The sequence below is a fragment of the Pungitius pungitius genome, chromosome 2 (genome assembly GCF_949316345.1).
Source record: "Pungitius pungitius chromosome 2, fPunPun2.1, whole genome shotgun sequence".
Taxonomy (NCBI): Eukaryota; Metazoa; Chordata; class Actinopteri; order Perciformes; family Gasterosteidae; genus Pungitius; species Pungitius pungitius.
In genome coordinates this window covers 31,101,166-31,119,593 of record NC_084901.1, presented here as the reverse complement: position 1 = coordinate 31,119,593, position 18,428 = coordinate 31,101,166, and the positions used below count along the sequence as shown (strand labels likewise).

General features: G+C 47.3%; 1 protein-coding gene across 8 annotated transcripts in view; it reads left to right on the top strand.

Moving 5' to 3' along the window:
- Window positions 1-18,428, top strand: part of ablim3 (actin binding LIM protein family, member 3) — a 33,076-nt gene that overhangs the window by 1,533 nt on the left and 13,115 nt on the right. For all 8 annotated transcript variants that reach the window (XM_062560779.1, XM_062560778.1, XM_037460149.2 and 5 more), the window contains exons 2-4: window positions 4,372-4,506; window positions 13,206-13,389; window positions 17,073-17,188. In XM_062560779.1, the coding sequence (XP_062416763.1) occupies window positions 4,372-4,506; window positions 13,206-13,389; window positions 17,073-17,188 (435 nt within the window). The remainder of the gene's footprint in view (window positions 1-4,371; window positions 4,507-13,205; window positions 13,390-17,072; window positions 17,189-18,428) is intronic.

Genomic DNA, 18,428 nt, shown 5'->3' with positions numbered 1-18,428 from the left:
ACGTTCCCCCCCCCCCCCCCCCCCCCCTAGAAAATGTGTAGGATTCTTTTGTTAAGCTTCGAAATGCTTCTCTCAGCTGACACGGAGGGAGAGGGGAGGGCGCAGCGCGTGGAGAGCTGTCACAAGCTCTAAAGGCACGCGCTTTAAAATGCAGATGCAAACAGAAGCTGCAGGTGACTCCGTTGGGCTGTGAGTTTGAGTTTGTGCGTCAGCGCTTTTTCCCACCTGGCAGTTTTTTTCGGTGTGACGCGTCTGGCCTATCGGGGCCCTAAACCGACCCCTCCACTCGGCCCGAACATACGCTCCTCTCTGACTCTCAAGCACACTCAAGGGTTGGACATGAATGGGCCCGTTGGGCCGTGTGCACTGTTCTCCCCCCCCCCCTTGCATGTGATAACCCGGGAGGCCAACAACACACGCGGAGTAATTACACTTCATCTTCCGGGCCTTGAATCTTTCATGGCCGCTGGCCTTTGTGTGTGTGTGTGTGTGTGTGTCTGCTCACACTTGTGTTTTCTGCCTGACTGGCATTCGAGGCAGGACTGGGAACACAGCAGGCCAGTTTCAGGTGGTAAGAACTTTGGTATTACTTAAGATGTACTTAATGAACGCTAAGAAATATTCCCGCAGAGTAAAAGATGTACAGTATGTGGGCTTCGGGGGAGCGATAAAACATGTGTTGAGGGGACCTGCAGAGCCGTGGAGCATCAGAGGCAGTACCTCTGTCCTTCCCTCTCCTTCTCACTGGATGGCAAAGTTCTCAAGCAGCGGACAGAGTACATCCCCCAACTTCAAAAAGCGCGTCAGCCCCGGTTTGAATGCACGACGAAGTGTGGGCAACGACGCTCTACCTGCAACCTCAGGGGAAGAATGGGCCGTTATGGGAAGCTTTTTTGCGTAACGTGTTGTCTTTTTGGCCCCCTTGCAGGGTCGATCCGCGACTGACACTTTGACACTTTGAGCCACACTGACAAATCTCAATAATATTTGGACGGATTACAATTAACTACAGATATTCATTGCATAATGGCTTTTGCCCGCTCAAAAATATCTCAATAACTACTTGACTAGCAGGGTTATTAAAGTTGTCTTTTCTAGTATTTGTGTGTTTTAATCCCATTTAACATTTGGTTTCTGTGGTCTGTGTTTCATGCAATGAAACTATTACGCTGCTATCTAGGGCATGACCCTCTTGTAAAAGGGATTCATTTAAGTGAAAATTTGGAATTGGCTCTAAATTTGGTCCATGAACTTAATATTTATCAGACAAAGAATCCTTGACTAGCCATCACACTCCAACATGGGTAAATGACCAAATGTTAAATGAATGACCGATGGAGGCAATAGAATAAGACTCCTCTGCCAATGTCAGAATGTGAAGTTTGATCAAATCCAGCGTTTCTAGACACCGTGTTACTGATGAAAGCTTTGGCCAAAGGGAAATATTGGTTTAATGATGGTAAAATGTCAGCAGGTTCATGTAATCATGAGGAATCTCTGGGAACCACTCATATTCAAATTGTACTTGGTCTGGACCAAAGTGTATGAAAGTGCCTCTTGTGGCCCCACCTCTAGAAACAAAACGATAAATAAATGTATGGATCCACAGGATCTGTGTAAAGGGCCCGAAGGAGGCTGGACAGGGAACAGAGCTCCATCATGTGTGATTCCTGCTCATCGGCCCTTTGTGGTGAACCTTCTCCTCCCGGACGCCTCACTTCAGCAGCACAGAGAACAAAGGCGGGAGGCAAAGATGCACAGATCCACTGGTACTGCCTCAAGGTTACTGTCTCCGCGACCTTGACCCCTGGAGGGAGGGGGGGGATTGAGCGATCCTTCAGACTGTCACTAGCCGCCCGCCCGCCCTCTCTCTCTCTCTCTCTCTCTCTCTCTCTCTCCCTCGGGTGAGTGTCGGGTGTGTTTGTGATACCACTGGACGCCGTCACTGCTCTGATGGATGTTCTCCGCCGCGGGCCCGGCGCAGACGGAGGCGGGATGAAGACAGGTTGAGACGCCTGATCATTGGTGGCTTCGGATGGATGACAGGGAAAGCATGGTTTTGGCTTTCTCCTGACAATATTGAGTATGCGACTTTGTTACTCTCAAATACAAAGAACGTATTGCCAACTTTAACTAGTGGCAACTTGGGAAAGTTCACTCAATAAGCTACTGCCTTCCAAAAAACCACTAAGCTAGTACTAAACTGAGTAGAGCACAACCAGTCCTACATGAACTTTTTAATAAGCACAATATATCGCCTTTGCCGTTGCATAGCAGCAGTTATGCTACATGAAATTAGGTGATTTACTCATCAAAATACAAGTGGCTGAATAAGTTTTGTTTTAGCAGATGATTTATAGTTTACCTTGATACAGCTACATAAAGCAAAACACCACATTTTTCCTTTCACAATTGATGTTTAATCGCCATGCTCTTCACTCGTCACCACTGATCTCCCAGCATCCTTAGCAGCAGCCTCTGCGTCCCTGGGGAGGCTGTTGTTGCCCCCCCCCCCCCCCTCTGAACCCTGGCCCTGCTCTGCCGTGGGCGCTCCTGTACACGACGCTGTAGCCCCGGTGGCTGTCATTGGGACGCTGAGGGGGGGGGAGAGGGCGAGGCGTGCTTTGAAAGCTCTTAAACGGTTTAATGCTGGGACGGCATGCGAGCGAGAATCGATGAGAACGAACGCCCTGAGCCGGTAAGATAGTTACGTGAGGTGTCGGCTCCCGAGCTTATTGTGCACCTGGATTCTCCGCGTGGGTGGAGCTTTTTTTTTCTTCCCGGCATGCACACTCGACCAGCTCAACGGGGCATCTCATTCATGAAAACACACTTGTTAGTAATTCCCTGGAATGTGCCGCTCCTCTCTGTCTGTTTCATTTACGTACGCGTTAATAATCTTCATTCAGCATCTTGCTGCAGTTTTTTTTCCGGATTGTTATCTTTTGTACAACTTTGCCAAATAGGAGGAAATGTATCCCGTGCCAGAGGTTTGTTCTGGCCACATTTCAGAAGCTCAGCATTGTGTGTTTCCAGTAGGTGTTGGCATAGGCTCGCATGTTCCGATCATTAGTTCCCATTGTCTCTCAATCACGGCGGGTGGGATCAGTGTTGCTCATGTGGTTTCGTGCCTGTTTTCACACACACACACAGTGGGCACTTATCAGGCGGCTGGTGGGTCCCAGTGGCGCTGTCGGCATTGTGAGGAAAACAATGAAGTAACAGAGACTTGAGGGTGGGGGGATCTGGAGTGGGAATTAATCGTCGTTGCACATTTCCAGCGCCCACAATCCCATGGAATGTGTGTATCTCCTCTCACCTACTGCGGCCTACACGGTGCGCGTGGCGCCGTCCAACTGGGAGCCTGCAAAGGGTGCTCAGGCTATGAGGCGTGCGAGGCTGTTAGACTTTTTAAGTGCTGCGAGTTCTCGGGATACAGCCAGTGAAATGGAATCAGACAGTTCTGTCACGCCAGCCCGCATGCTGATGCGTCTCGGACTGAAGCAGCTACTCAGCTAGACATTAAGGCCAGCTGGTTACCCTTCCATTACACCCCTCGCACGCCGAGTGGGACACACTCAAAGGCTCCTTCAGGAAGATGAAGCAGAACAAGAAGACAGTGAACACAGCTGTTCCGGCACAGTCTTGGGAATCGGGAGGCTGGTTGTCTCTCTGGATGCAGGAGAATCTCTGTATAGACCAGAGGGGAGGATGGACCCTCAAAGAGCCTCTAAAAGCTTAAATGCTCTTAGATACATTTTTTTTTTTTGAGAAATAGAGAAAGTGGGAGAGAAAGTCTGAAGCTTATACAGGTGTCAGACCTCACTTCTTCAGAACGAGTGTTGACAGAGTTACACACTGATCTTATTATGGGAACCGCCTGCAGTACAGTCTGGTGTGGGCTAATCACAGCCCCAGCGCTAGTGATGAATGGTGGCGAAGAAACCTTTGTTGAGAAGATCCAATTATGATTTTGAATTATTACTATTTCATCACATGAATAAATGGGTACATTTGTTGGGGCTGGAAACAGGGAAGTGTTTTCTACGTTATCGACAGTGGCATTGTCAATTGACTAATTACATTAGTTGCAATAAGCCAAGTTGGTTTCAGGCTATATGAAAAAAAGCAATTATATTTCTATTCTAGACTAGCAACTGTGAGATTACACCTATTTGTATCCAATCATCATAGCTCATGAACAATAAAGAGGAACGGCAGCCTTGCATTTTTTTGCATGTTAAAGAGGTGTTAAACATGGTGCTCTAGTACGCATGGTGTTTTATTCACATTCCTTTTTGTAAACTTTATACAAACACCAAAAACGATACAAATAACAATATTAAATGTGTGTGTTCTTGTCTTCCGCAGCTTATCACCAGAGATCTGCAAAAGGTGAACGAAGTTCTGGACTAATCCGGTGCCAGCGATGTCGAGAAGTATGCAAAGGAGAGGTGGTGCGAGTACAAGAAACCCACTTCCACGTCAAGTGTTTCACCTGCACCGGTAAGACGTGGCGAGTGGAAGTGTAGACAAACACATGGATGTCTTACAAGGCCTTCAGGGCTTCGTGGCTGGTCCAGCATGAGTTGTCAAAGTTAAAAAGATACCGACATATATCTTGGGAACATCCTTACCTGGCACACACACACACACACACACTTCTCATCCATCTCATGGTGAGTGCCTTTATTAGCCCTCGGTGGGGATTAGAACAGAGCAGAGGTGCCCTTCAGGGGACTTATGCTCACGTTGAGACACCTCACACCGCTGCAGACGTTGAGAGGATATCCTCCAGTTGTAGTCTAATGACACCGTGACCCAACTAGCTTTGCAACGCCGCAAGTGAGCACGGGGGGGCTGCCAGGGATCCAGTGGTGACATATTACATCCCAACAGCGATGGATATAATGATGACTCTGCTAATTAAATCGTTTTGGGTTCATCGCATTTTCTCTAAGAATGGAAACGAATTGTAGAGTTGAAGTTATTCAGTCCAAATCATTTCAGTTTAATTGAGCTTTAATTTTCATTTTCACACTGTGCAAAAAGCCCCTGTGTTTTTACCCATGTGCATTTAATTCAAACGCCCATCTCAATAAATCATTCAGTGCCATTTTCAGGATTACAAAGAAGACCTTCAGTTTTTCTGAGTCTTCAACTCTTTTAAGAAGTTATTCCTCCATGAGCTGCTCTAGACTGTTGTTCAGCCCACAGCGGTTCCACTAGATGAACTCACTGTGCGTTATTCATTGTTACGTGTTGTGTTCACTGTGTGTAGCCCTCACACACACACACACACACATGAAACACATGAACTACACAGTGCACACATACACACGTGCACTCGACAATACGTGCGCACATCCATACATGCACGCACGCTCGCGGGTGGTTGTGAGGGGTTGCTGTGGTAACGGTGTGAAGGGGCACCCAGGCGCTGGTTGGTGGATATTCTCAGCATCTCTATGGTGCTGTTAACCAATCGGAAGGCTCCACTCTGTGCCCCAGAGAAGAAGGGGGTTGAAAACAGGAAGCAAGCAGAAAAAAAGAGAGAGAGAAAGAGCGGGGGATGGTGGTGCTGTTTGTCGCCTAAACATTAAATCATCACGTAAGTGTAATTTGCGGTCTGATTCACATCTTCCTTTGCGTTCGCCCTCTCACTCGCAGCAGTGCCCACAGTAATGGAAAACTGTCACTGATGAGCATCATGTTAAATGCACCGATCAGACGGCCCTCTCATCTCATGTTGCAGAAAGCTCTCCTCATCCCAGGAGGCAATGAGGCACTATTGTGCCATCAGGCCTCAGCGGCGTCACATGCCTGTCTATAACATGCTCTCCTGTTTGGGCCTCTGCAGAGCGAGCAGCTTTTTTAAAGCTCTCATTGTTCAGTGTCCAACCCCCCCCCCCCCCTCACACGAAAACATGTTGCATGCTGTCTTTGAACTTCATGAACTCAATCCATTCAATGTGCTCTCTGATTGCCATTCGTTCCGCTGTATATTTTCCGGATCTGATTTTTGTGAGAATGCAATGGCGGGATTTTGAGTTGTCTTTTTCCTCTCACTTTTTTTATCCCTTTTATTTCATGTTTTCCTTCCTTACAGTCAGCGTTAGCAGGAAATCAATTTCTCATCTTGGGACAGGATGACATTGGCATGTGGGTAGTGTGAAGCCCAGCTGTATTACGCCATTGCGCCAGAGTGACAATCTGCTGTCAGCCGCCGATTGCCTGATCCGTCAGGCGGGTTTCTGAACTCTGTGACTTGGGTGTGCGTTCAGACATTCTTCGCTTCATTCCTTGCCGCACCCCCCCCCCACCCCGCCTCGCCCACGGGCAAGATGGTGTACTTGTGTACCTTCACCGATGACATCATATGAACCCGTCACAGAAAAAACAAAACTGTAAAGTTCATCAGTTTTTTTCTGTATAAATGAGACACACTCACATCCATCCGTCCATCTCCTCACACGTTATCAAGCCACATTATCTTCCTAATGACACACCGTCATGACTCTGAACTCATGCATTAGTCAGAAGAAGAACAGATCACCAATCACTAGCGTTTACCCTCTCGTGTGATTGCATGGCTGCCCATTAAACAGCAGCCATGCAATCAGCTTGAGAAAAAAACTCTGTGGAAAATGCCGAAAAGACAGAAGCCAGCTCACAGAGACTGATGTATCAACTCCAGACGAGGAGAATTCAGTGTGTGTGTGTGTGTGTGTGTGTGGCACTTTGTAGTGCAGCAGCGGGCTGTACAGTAGGAATAATGTGGTGTTGTATTACATGCAGACGGGCTGACTCGCGCATACTGGCCTAATGACATAGTGACCACATTCACCCTGCCTTTGAAGCATAATCGGCACTCTTGGATTCCAACAGTAATAACGGGGGCCTGTCGTCGGGGCCACGTGCGCGATGCTAGCGCACACATAGATCACGCGCAAGATGTGCGCGCGTTCTACCGTGCAAGCACCTCGCGCGCTAACCCGAAAACACAGAAGCACGGAAACAAAACGGATCGTGGTCACAAAGCAGTGGCAAAAGGGGATAACAGGTTTGCACAGACAGGTCAGATAGATAGATACCTGACTGCTTTTCTAATGCTCCATCTCGAGGGCTGGTGTTCTCACCAGTTGCAGCAGGCTTTTTCTCAGCAGACCCTTTTTTTTCAGTCAGTTCAGCTTTGGATGCCATTAGCCCCCGTCGCTCAACCTCTGTGTTAATAACGTCGACCTACTGTGCTGTAGCTCCCTTCTGTCCTTTGAAGGCGAGGGACGGACTTTAAAAGAGAGAAACAACGAGGAGGGAGCGGAAAAGACAAATAGGAAAGAGAAAAAGAAAAAGGTTAAGATACAGAGCCACACAGCACAGGGAAAAAGTGTGTGTGTGTGTGTGTGTGTGGGGGGGGGGTTACAGGGAAGGGGAGCTTCCTGTAGCTATAGCAACCGCTGGTACGCTGGTCCAATCACCACGGCAATGCCTGGTTGCTAGGGAGAGATTCCGGCGGAGAGAGAGAGAGAGAGAAGGGAGCGCGGCAGGCGGCGGCGCTTCCTCCCTTGCCCCTCTCCAGGATCTGGGATAGATGACGGGGATTAGATCCCCGCTTGTCTCTTTCAAGCATTCCCCTCCTGAGGGACTTTACCAAATGGCCCATTCTCTTTAAGTGTGTCTGCGTGTGTGTGTGTGTGTGTGTGTGTGTGTGTGTGTGTGTGTGTGTGTGTGTGCGTGCACCACAATGAGGTGGAACTGCTTAGCGTACAAGTGGCTGGCTTAGTGAAGGTGTGATTTCTGAATAATAAAGAGGATCATTAAGTGGCAAACCCTGCTGTGTTGGACGATCACCCCATCACACACACACACACACACATAGAGCTGTAGCATTTTATTGTTACTTCTCCAAAGGCTGCGTCAGTTTGCTTATCTCTGTGTGTTTGTGTGAGTGTGTGAGCGATGGCATCATCACTCCTATGCACCGCCGAGCGTCTCATCCGCCCTCAGAGGGTTAAACGCCAAAGGGCCGGTGTGCTGGTATGAAGGGCCTCCACTGGGCCACCGTCTGTCTCCATCAACGACCGCAGCCAAACCGCCGGTCGCTCATGCACGGATTCCTTTCTTTCTGTAGCCTTTAGCTGCCTCTTTGCCTCCCCCCCGGCCCCCTCCCCCAAGCCTCTCCTCTCTCTCTTTCTCTCTCTCTCTCTCTCTCTCTCCCACGTCTCTCACCTTCCTCTACGACCACATCTCCGCCGGTTTTCTTCAGAGAGCAGCGTTGCTCTGGGGACAGCGGTGTCTGCCTGTCACTTTTGTCCACCTCAACATATCTCAGCAACTAACACATGGATTGCCATGACATTTTATGGAGACAGTCATGGTCCCCAGAGGTTGAATCCCACAGACCTTGATAGCCTTACTTTTCCTCCAGTGCCATCTTGGGGTACACGTTTTTGGTTTAAGGTGAAATATCCAGTAAGGTGGGTTGCTACTACAGACACTCAAGGTCCCTAGAGGATATTTTCCTTTGCCACTAGGATCTAAAACATTTCACTTATTCAGTAAAATATCAACTCGATCGATTGAAACTTTTATTTCTACAGACATTCATTGTTCCCTGAGAGGGAATCCTAACGACTTTAGTGATCCCGTTCCCTTTTTCTGGTAAATAGAAATTTGGTTTTTGCAACCATTTGATTGGCAGAAGATGAATTAAAATCGCTTTGGTCATCGGCTGACTTTTCATCTAAGGCCACCATCAGGATACAGCCAATGTCAGCATGATATTATGAAACAGTGATGTGTAAACTTGTTGCTGAAAGCACCGAGGCCAGAGCTCAGCCTCACAAAGCTGCGGCGTGTATTCAGACTTTCTTTGTACTGCTCTTCCTGCCTGTGCTGCCGCCTCCTCTCCCACCCTGGGATTTGGCACAACTTGAGAAAACGCATTATTTACTCTTCAAGTGTTTCCCCCTGTCAGAGGGGCTCAGGTCCAGGGGACAGAGGGAGGGCAAAGGAGCCCGGGGGCCATGGTTGGTTTGCACAGATGTGTGGCTGACCCGTGTTAATTTGAAGAAGAAGAAGAAAAAAATCAACAATCTTGTATTTTAGCACAATTGTTGACTGCTAAAACCATCCGAATGTGTTGCGGGTCTACTTTGAAGTATTGCGCAAGGCGTGTCCATTTACCTAATAGCTCTTAATGAAGACCTAACGGTAGCGTCATGAGCTCAGCGAAGAGTCACGGGTGATCATTTGTAGAGAGCGGGGGGAACAAGGGAGACTTTAAAAGAAAGGGAAGGTCACACATATAGATACGTGCAGTTCTGCAGAGGGAAAAGAGGGTGCAAATTGAGATAAAGTGGAGACCTTGTGCTCAGAGCCACAAAGCTCTGGAAGCCCGTCTTTCAACAGAAAGGCGGAGGCAGAGGACGGTGAGGAGGCCGGCGCTGTCTGCCCTGCTTTGGGTTTCCGGCCCGGGCCGACTTTGAATAGAGAATTTTAATTGCGACTGTTGGCTGGAGATAAATACCTAATCAGGCGGACCCCCTGTGGGTGCCTAATCAGTGCGGTTGTAATGACCACAGCTGCAGACACGGCCTACATGCTAACCTCTAATGACTAGACTTATGATCTAGATGCTACCTTCCTGCCTTGCCAAGAGAGAGAGAAGCAGCATCTTTTAGTTTTCCCTCATTAGAGCGCCTTTCAGGGTAATATCCTAAAATGGGCAACGCGATGAAATTAAGTCTTTGATGTCGTCTTGCTAAGCTGATAGTGTTTGGCTTGCGAAGCTGTTTGACGAGAAACCTGACGACGTCTTCATTAAGCAATGCAAAGTCCTCAAATGAGCTAAATCTTCTATTAACTTGGGAATTCTACATGAGTATGATTTCACAGTTCTGCGCTGGTTCTGCGCTGGTTGTGTTGGGCTGTTGTTTGTATGGGTCGGCACGTGGAGCCACGTCCCTGCGGCGGCAGAGACACCAAGCTCCGACCCAACTCCACCCACGCCGCTGGCGGCTACAACAACCCGGGGGGGGAGAGGTTTTAAACTTCTGCCTGATGGGTAGATAAAATCTCTGAAAGGTGGAGGCACTGCCTGCAAGTGGGCTGTGAACATGGAGGTTCAAATAGGGAGGTTTCAATATTGGTGTGACATTGCAAAGCGCACTGATGTGCCCGTAAAATCCAAGGTCGTCATTTTTTTAGTTATTCTTATGAATTTTCTCAACCTGCAAAGAACCATTTGGAAATCACCTGAAATGTGACGTGGATAAAAATGTACCTGCTGTGTGTTTTTCAGTCAATGTAAATAATTGTGAGTGATAACCTAAAGTGGTTATCTTATTGTTTTACGCATGACGACTTTCATCATTTAGGTTTTGTCAAAAATGAAGGCAACACTTGTTTTATAATTCAACAAAACGTATTTCTTTGCCATCACAGATTTGAGGGTTATCATCACCGAAAACATCTGGCACTCACAGCCACCAGTTCAACCACAACAAAAACAGATGTGCCACCACCAGTACCACATTGTTCAGACTCGGGGACCAAGCTGTCTCTAGGGCAACTGTGGAAGGTTTACGTCTCCTATGGCAACTGGGGAAGGGGGACGTCCTTTGTGAGGCATCTAGCCAATCGCCCAGTCGGAAGAAAACAATATGATTTGCCAGAACAGGTGGGCCGTCCAATCCAGTCGCAGCAGATCCTATCTGCCGGCTGTGAGTTGGTCAGGCGTCCGTATGCTAATGAAGTGCATTAGGCTAATTGAGCCAATTCCAGTCGATGGAAAATCAATCCGGGTGCAGATTGAAAAGCAAATCATTTCGGGACGACAGCCAGAGGGAGAATAAAAATGCTGAAAATTGCAGCACTGAATATAACTTCAATTTTGTTTTAGAAGATTAAAAACATGCCATTAAATGAATACACTGGACCATTTCAAGAGACAATAAGTCTTCCAAGAGTTTAGCAGATGTGGAAATATCCCCCCCATTCATCTTTTTTTCCGTTAAGGCATCAGATAGCCTGTGATTTAGGTTTCTGGTAACAGTCTTAGTAAGTCTGGTTCATGCAGCACGAACAGAGTTCTATGCCATTGTTCAGTGGTTATGGAAATGTGGTTTGCAGATACACAACACACACACACACACACACACGCACGCGCGCACATCCACATTTTAGAAACAGTCTAAATCTTGGCTGTGGTCTGCCTCATGGCTCCCCTTAATTCTTCCCCGTCCTCCCTTCCCTCTGCACTTCTGCAGCCGCTTTGCCTTCATGCCGATGACCTTTCTCAATCATAAAGATACATCATCATATCTCACCAATACACACTGTCCCATTTCATCATCCCACCCCGGGAAACGCACAGCGCCGTGTCATCGGGGATGGATTTATGTGTTTCCATACCTCCTGTGGGAGCCCAGATTGTTTTGTTTTTAAGTGAGGGGCCCATTGATCTTTTATTACACCATTAAGTCAATACGCTCAACTCATAAACAGCTTGAGATTAAATGAGCCCCTTTGAAGGGTTTAAGTGTGTGTGTGTGTATGTGTGTGTGTGTCTGTCTGCGTGTGTGTGTGTGTGTGTGTTTGCGAACTCTCGGGCTGCCAGCGCACACTGACAACTGGTGGCTGGAGCCCAATGTGTCCTGTAGCAGAAACTGTAGCCTCTGTGGCATCGCTAAGCCTACGGCATCTATCTGCCGTGTGTTTTTTCGGTCGTCAAGGCTCTTCATTCGCTCACAAGCGGGGTGACCAACCCTTTTTTTAAGTTTACAATCAGAACTGCACCCGTCAGAGCACACATTTGGCAAACAGAATCAAAACACCTGCTATTTGGGTCAAACCAAAGAGCTTTGATTTTGGCGATACAGTAAATGTGCTTCATGATACGGGGGGGTTTGTCTTCATCCAGCTGGTCCGACTCTCTCTTTCTCTCTCGGCTGGTTCTCATGTCCTGAGATGATGTGTAAAGCCTCTGATCGTGTTTCCAATTCATGAAGCGTTTCACATGAGCTGCAGACTTATCGGGAGGATCTGAGGGTCTCTACACTAAGAATCTGTTCTTTGAGTCTCACAAGGTCCATTCATCTAGGAATCATTCAGGTGAGTCTCCGGGTTTAGTTCTGAGTATTTCCCGCTACGCTCTGTTTTACTTGCGTTCTCCTGTCTCTCCAACGATTTGAATCTGTGGCACTGTCGTGAGGACTCATCTTTGCCAGATAGCTCACGAGGTACCGTAGCAGATGTCGACGTACGCCCAGAAGGAGGTAATACGCTTAAAGTTTGGGGAAATACGCTACAGCATCTAGATGAGATGATGTCGGACCTGGCTGATTGGTGCGTTGTCAGCTGACGTCAGCTACGTTGTGTCTCACGGTCTCTGTAATTGGATAATTAATGGGCATTAATCATTGGTTCTAGACCATAAGGCCCAAGAGTGTGAAGTTCAACAGTCTGGAATTGTTATTTTTTACCTTTTGGACATATATACATATATACATACTGTATTTGGGTACATCACACATGTGGAAATCTACTTGAACATATGACCTTGATCGGGGCCATGTCTGTAGGGTCTTTGTATTTTTCCCCGCTGAAGGTTACAACAACCTGCAACTCTTCCGGTTGGCTGAACCGCAGAGGTTGTGAGAAACCAGAGACGCAGCCAGTGATCCGCAAAAACGCCTCTTAGCTATACCATTACACCCGCTCTCTGAGTGCACTCTCAGTTACACGGAAGCTTACATTGTCTGCTCAGGATACACAACACAGGGACGCACGCACTCCATTTTGGTGCCTCCCACATTGGTATTTAATGAGTCTGCAGTGGAGGTTCTGACGATGCCAGGAACTCGTGGCCCCTGTTGTTTTGACTCCGTCTTCGCGTTGTTTAGCGCGAAAAGATTTTCTTGGCTGATTATGTCATTATGTTCCCATCAGAGCAAATTGGCTCACCACTGCCGGGGAGCAAAATAACTCCCCCCCCCCCGGCAGTCATGCGTGAACCACAAACGAGTACCGATGGTGCCACTGTCAGGTAGAGAGGAGGGTGCTCAAAGTGAGAAATAAAAAACAAACTCGTTGTGTCAAGTCTAATGGGGGGGAACAAACATTGGATGTCAATTGATGTTAACTGCACATGACATCTATGCAGTGGAGTTTTGATATTTTTTTTTTCCCGTTTCTCTCCGCAGTGTGTAACTGTGATCTGGCCCGATCCGGCTTCTTCCAGAAGAAGGGCGAGTACATCTGCACGGCCGACTACCAGCGTCTGTACGGCACGCGCTGCGACCGCTGTGACAGCTTCATCACGGGAGAGGTGGTCTCCGCCCTGGGACGCACGTACCACCCCAAGTGCTTTGTCTGCAGTGTCTGCAGGTACACGCGCACACCCACCCACACACACGCTGTACATATACAAACATTATTGCTCTGGAGTAATATCTTCTCTGGGCTTTGATTTGGTCCTCACCAGACCCTGACAAAAAAAAAACAACCTCTGGGTTCCACAAGGTTCACCAACCAACCTTCGTCTGTTAGTGGTTATTGGAGTTGATATATTTTGTCAAAGTTGTCTTTACATGGTAAATGTATACATTATGATGAATTTTAGATTATATTAGGTATCAATATCCATTTGATTTGTCATGTGTTTGAATTCCTATCAGTGCTGCGACCCTTTAACTAAATTTTTTCAATGATCATCTTGAAAGATGAATATGTTTAAACTATAAGCAAACCGCAGACTATTTTCTCACCTGGTCACATACGCATTTATCTTGAGGACAATTTCTGGAAACCCAGCGTCTGATAAGAAATATTTGTCTCTCTGCAGTTTAGTGCCTTGCAGTTAACATACAGTGGGATTTTTCTGACTAAAGCAGAGTGAGAGGGTGAGACAAGCAGTGTGATTATAGACCCTAAATCCAAAACAATGAGCTGAGAAACGCACTAAAGAAAATTGAGGCTGAACTGAGTGCCACTGAGTGATAATTCGATAATTAGCTGTTTTGTTACAACACAGGCGACTTATTTCATATTAAACACAGTAGTTTCACCCCTCATTTTTGTATAATTATTCATTAGTGTGCTTTAGGATGCAGGAAAAAACAATTATTCATCAATTGACACAAAATAACATTTACAGTATTATAGAGGATAGAGCAGGTCACTTTATCAATATTGGCTCCTAGTTGTACATATTTATCCACTTATATTTAGTGCTGGGAAAAGACATTTAACTCAATTAATCGCATGATTTTCTATGATTAAAAAGCGACTAATAGCATTATGCGTAAAATTCAATAACACATTGAAAAACGATTGTATTGCACGCTTTCATTTATTTGATTTCATCAGAACAATATATCTCTGTCAAAGAAAAAAATAACTCTTTCAGTGATGCAGGTTGAGCAGTTTCACAATGACAAAATGAACTTTTAACGTCCACAATTTCATCCATTCTTCCTACTTTACATTTTCTTACTCCTGTGCACCGTTGCAAAGACACACAAGGTCCTTTACGTTTTCGGATGATAAAGAACTTCTCTTCTTCTCAGCAACACCTTCTCAGCGCCTAGTACTCCCGTGATAAGATACTTTACAATTTGCAGTGGTTGCAAATAGCTCTGGTTTGATCGACTACGCCGTCTGGTAGATTTCATATTAAAATGTCCATTTAAAAGTGCCGTAGCTTTCTCCATACCCCCCTCCCAATGCTCAGAAAAGAAATGCTGTTAACGCATGCTGAAACCATTGTCTGCGTTAATGCCTCTATAACACGTTAACGTGCCCAGCCCTATAATACTTAATCCAATCTCTTTGTGAAAGTAGCCAATAGAGAACAGCAAATAAACTACGGACCTCCTGAATAACAATGTTTGTTGCCTAATGACTATGCAAAAAAGATGCTACCCAAGATGCATCTTTTTCAATAGGATATGATGACTCATTTCTTTCTAATGCCACTGAGCTTGTGATTCAGTCTCCTGAATGTCAATCAATTTGCTTAGTTCCAAAAAGAGAGCCGACCTGGTGCTTCATCAAGGAAAAGTAGGCCATCTCTCATTTGACCTTCATCAATGTTTGTGTTAAGCTCCTCCGGAACGAAGCAACCTTCTTTTTAATTTCACTCTTCCCGTCCCTCTCCCTCTCCCTTCTCTTTCTCTTACGTGACCCATTCTTAAAAAAATTCCCATCTGACGGTTTCTTGTCCTCAATTTTGCTTTGTTAAAAGTCTTAGCGTCAGAGTGATCTTCCCTCGCCTCCCTCCAGGAGAAAGTCGTGTCGGCCGGTTGTTTGATCCTCTTGACATCGGCTGAAACACGCGGTCATGCCCAGGGCGAAAAAAAAAGAAAAAAAAATACTGAACTGACACCAACAAGCCAGAGACAGTCAGTGGAGCAGCAGCCCTGTCAGTGACGGCGCCATCTGTGTGCGTGTGTGTGTGTGTGTGTGTGTCAGCGTGTGAGGAGTAAACCAGAAGAGACAGCAAGAAGCCAAAGGGTGAATCTCTTCTTTCCTGCTCCGTCTGCCTTCTGTCACATTGCTCACAATTCATTCTTTTACCTTCAACACCCTGCTCCCCCCCCTCCCTCCCCCCCCCTCCTCTTCTTCTTCTTCTGTCTCCTCATCCTCATCCTCCTCATCAATACCGGCGGTCATCGTCCGGCTCCATCCATCTCACTGTCCTCATGTGGTCGCCCCTCCCTTTGCCTCGGCTCTTTGTCTCTCTGCTCCCGGATGGCGTTTGGTAATCAAGCGGCGGTGATCAAAGCCATAAAGGGCCATAAAGGGCCGAAGCCAGAAATAGCTTCACTCCTGTAGCCGGTTTAGGGGAAAAAAAAGAAAAAAAAACACGCATTAAATATTTAAGCAGTAAATTTTTAACGGCATGAGAAAGAGAGAGTGTTTTTAGGGCAGTGAGAGCGACACTCGGGGAGGGACGAGGTTAGACTGAAAGAGGAACATTCTCTCCTGCGCAGTCGTCGCGTTTCTTTGATCATAGTTTGGGGTTTTTCCTAATGTGGGTGCGCACAGGTGCAAAGCTAGAAAACAGGATTTGTCAAATGCAGACCCCTCCCGAGGGGTCCTGTTGGTGAAATAATCATTTAAAAACTGGCGGGTGAAATGAAAAAAAAAAAAATTTCAACAGTTTTCAGAGATTCTTTTTACTTTATTGACCAGAACCTTTGTTGAATCATTGGGGGGGGGGGGGGGGGGGGGGGCGCCCCTTCACACTCTCACGCGCACATCCCGCAAATCTTTAGGCAGCCCCCCAAATGGTAACACAGCTCCCTAGAAACACACATTCTGGGGCTCACAACCTCAGCAGCGGGTGTTGCGCACGTGTTGCTCGAGCTCAGTAGACTCCAGCCTCCCCCCCCCCCCCCCCCCCCCACCGGCTCCAGGCTTCGGCGGAGGGAGTAAAAGGATTATTGCCGTCAGTGTCTTTTAAACAGCCTTCGCTAAGCCTTTCAGCCTCCCCTCATTCATTCTCACATCCTCCCCTCGGTCATAAACAAATCAATCTGTCCACACAAAAAATGCTACACAAGTGGAAAGAGACAAAGCGCTTCTTCGTCGCGATGCGGCAAATTTGATTTCACAGCCGCTGCTTGTTTGCACGTGCGGGTCTTCCCCCCCCCTGCCTCCCCTCCTCCTAATCTCCGCCCATAACGTCGAAGGTCGGAAGGTAAACTGTGACCCGGGTGGCGCCAGCTGTGTTGGGAGGGAGAGAAACGGAGCGATCTGGACGTACGGTGTGAGAGAGAAAGAGGTGGTTGAGGTCACCATGTGTGTCGGTCCCCCCCCCCCCCCCCGTGATAGGCCTTCATCCCCACAGAGAGAGACGCTTTCCCCTTTAGAAGCCCGTGGCAGCGTCCCATTATCGCCTCTTTAATCACAGAGCAGCCACGTGCAACACCGCCTTAGCTGTTTGGAAATGCGCTGCCAGGTTCATGAGGGGGTGTCGGACCGTATTTAGCTCGTATCAGTATTTGGTGTAATGTAAAACATACAGAGTCACTCATTCTCTCTCTCCATTTTCCTGTCCTCCCCAGTAAACCCTTCCCCATCGGAGACAGAGTGACGTTCAGCGGGAAGGACTGCGTGTGCCAGCAGTGCTCCGGCACCCTCGTCAAGCCAAATGAGCCCATCAAGATCCACGGGCCCAGCCGTGAGTCCAGAGCGCCGTCCTGTCTGTTCAGGCCCGACGGGGCCTCAACGCGATGTGTCCGCAAGGCCCACTTAGCCCATTCGGCCAATCAGCTGTCTGTCTGTCCGTCGGTGTCACCACTGGACACGCAGAGGGTCGAGGGCTTTATGTCGGTCGCTGTACACCTGGCACACATCCTTACATGAGAACGAGTGTATCCTGTGCAGGGGGTTCCTATACGTTGCCAGATAGGTGGGAGAGAGAGAGAGAGAGAGAGAGAGAGAGAGAGAGAGCGGGCTTCCGGATGACAGATGGTGGAGAGGCAGTGAGTAACTGTCCTGCTCGGGTCACTCCCTTCAGGGGAATGAAATCCCCGGGTACCTGTTACCTGTTACCTCTACTATGTGCTAAAGACGTTATTAAAAAATTGGCATACTAAATGATTATTTTGGAGGAAATTGCTCAGGAAGCAAAATTCAGGCCAGTTCCATGCATCAGTGGCATGTTTATCTACATTTTTCATGTAGAACTGACCGTCAATTGTTGGACGGACTTCATGGTCTCCCGAACCATGTTAGGGCTGCTACGGTATGAACACACAGACCTCGAGTCACGTCATACTCAGCATCATGCTTTTTAATTATGGAAATGTTTAGGTCACCGGGACTCACCGTAGTCTTGGTCCCTTAGAAGCGTTTTAGCCTGAAGCCACATGACAAACAATGTTGTGTAACATCAATAAGCTCACTATCGGACCAGGTATGTAGTGAGATACAGTGGTGTTGATAAGAATCCTCCTATGTGTTAGTTCAACCAAATAAATATGTTTATATTTCTATAACAGCCTGATAAAAAAAAGATGAAAAAGAAAGCTCGTGTCTCAGACCAACGATGTACTGAGAACGAGTTCTTAGGAGGATTTGAGTAGAATAGGAAAGGGAGAGGAAACATGCCACCTTTAATAGCTGTTTACAGACTGCGTGAGCTAAAAGCAGACAAAGCCTAGATGTCCTTCACAGTAATTCACCACATGTTTACTATCAGGAAGGCAAACTGGTTGAGTTATGTGATATTTTAGATCAGTGTGTATGGACCATCCCTGGCTTACTACTTTATCTCACTGACTCCCTTATGGAAGGTGTAACCTGTGCTCGTAATGAAACAGCTTGAGACAGAATCATGAAACGTTGTGCGTTATAGTCCTTAAGACGCTGGTACCAAATTAATGACGAACCCACTTTTCTGCCTCATCCCCTTCCAA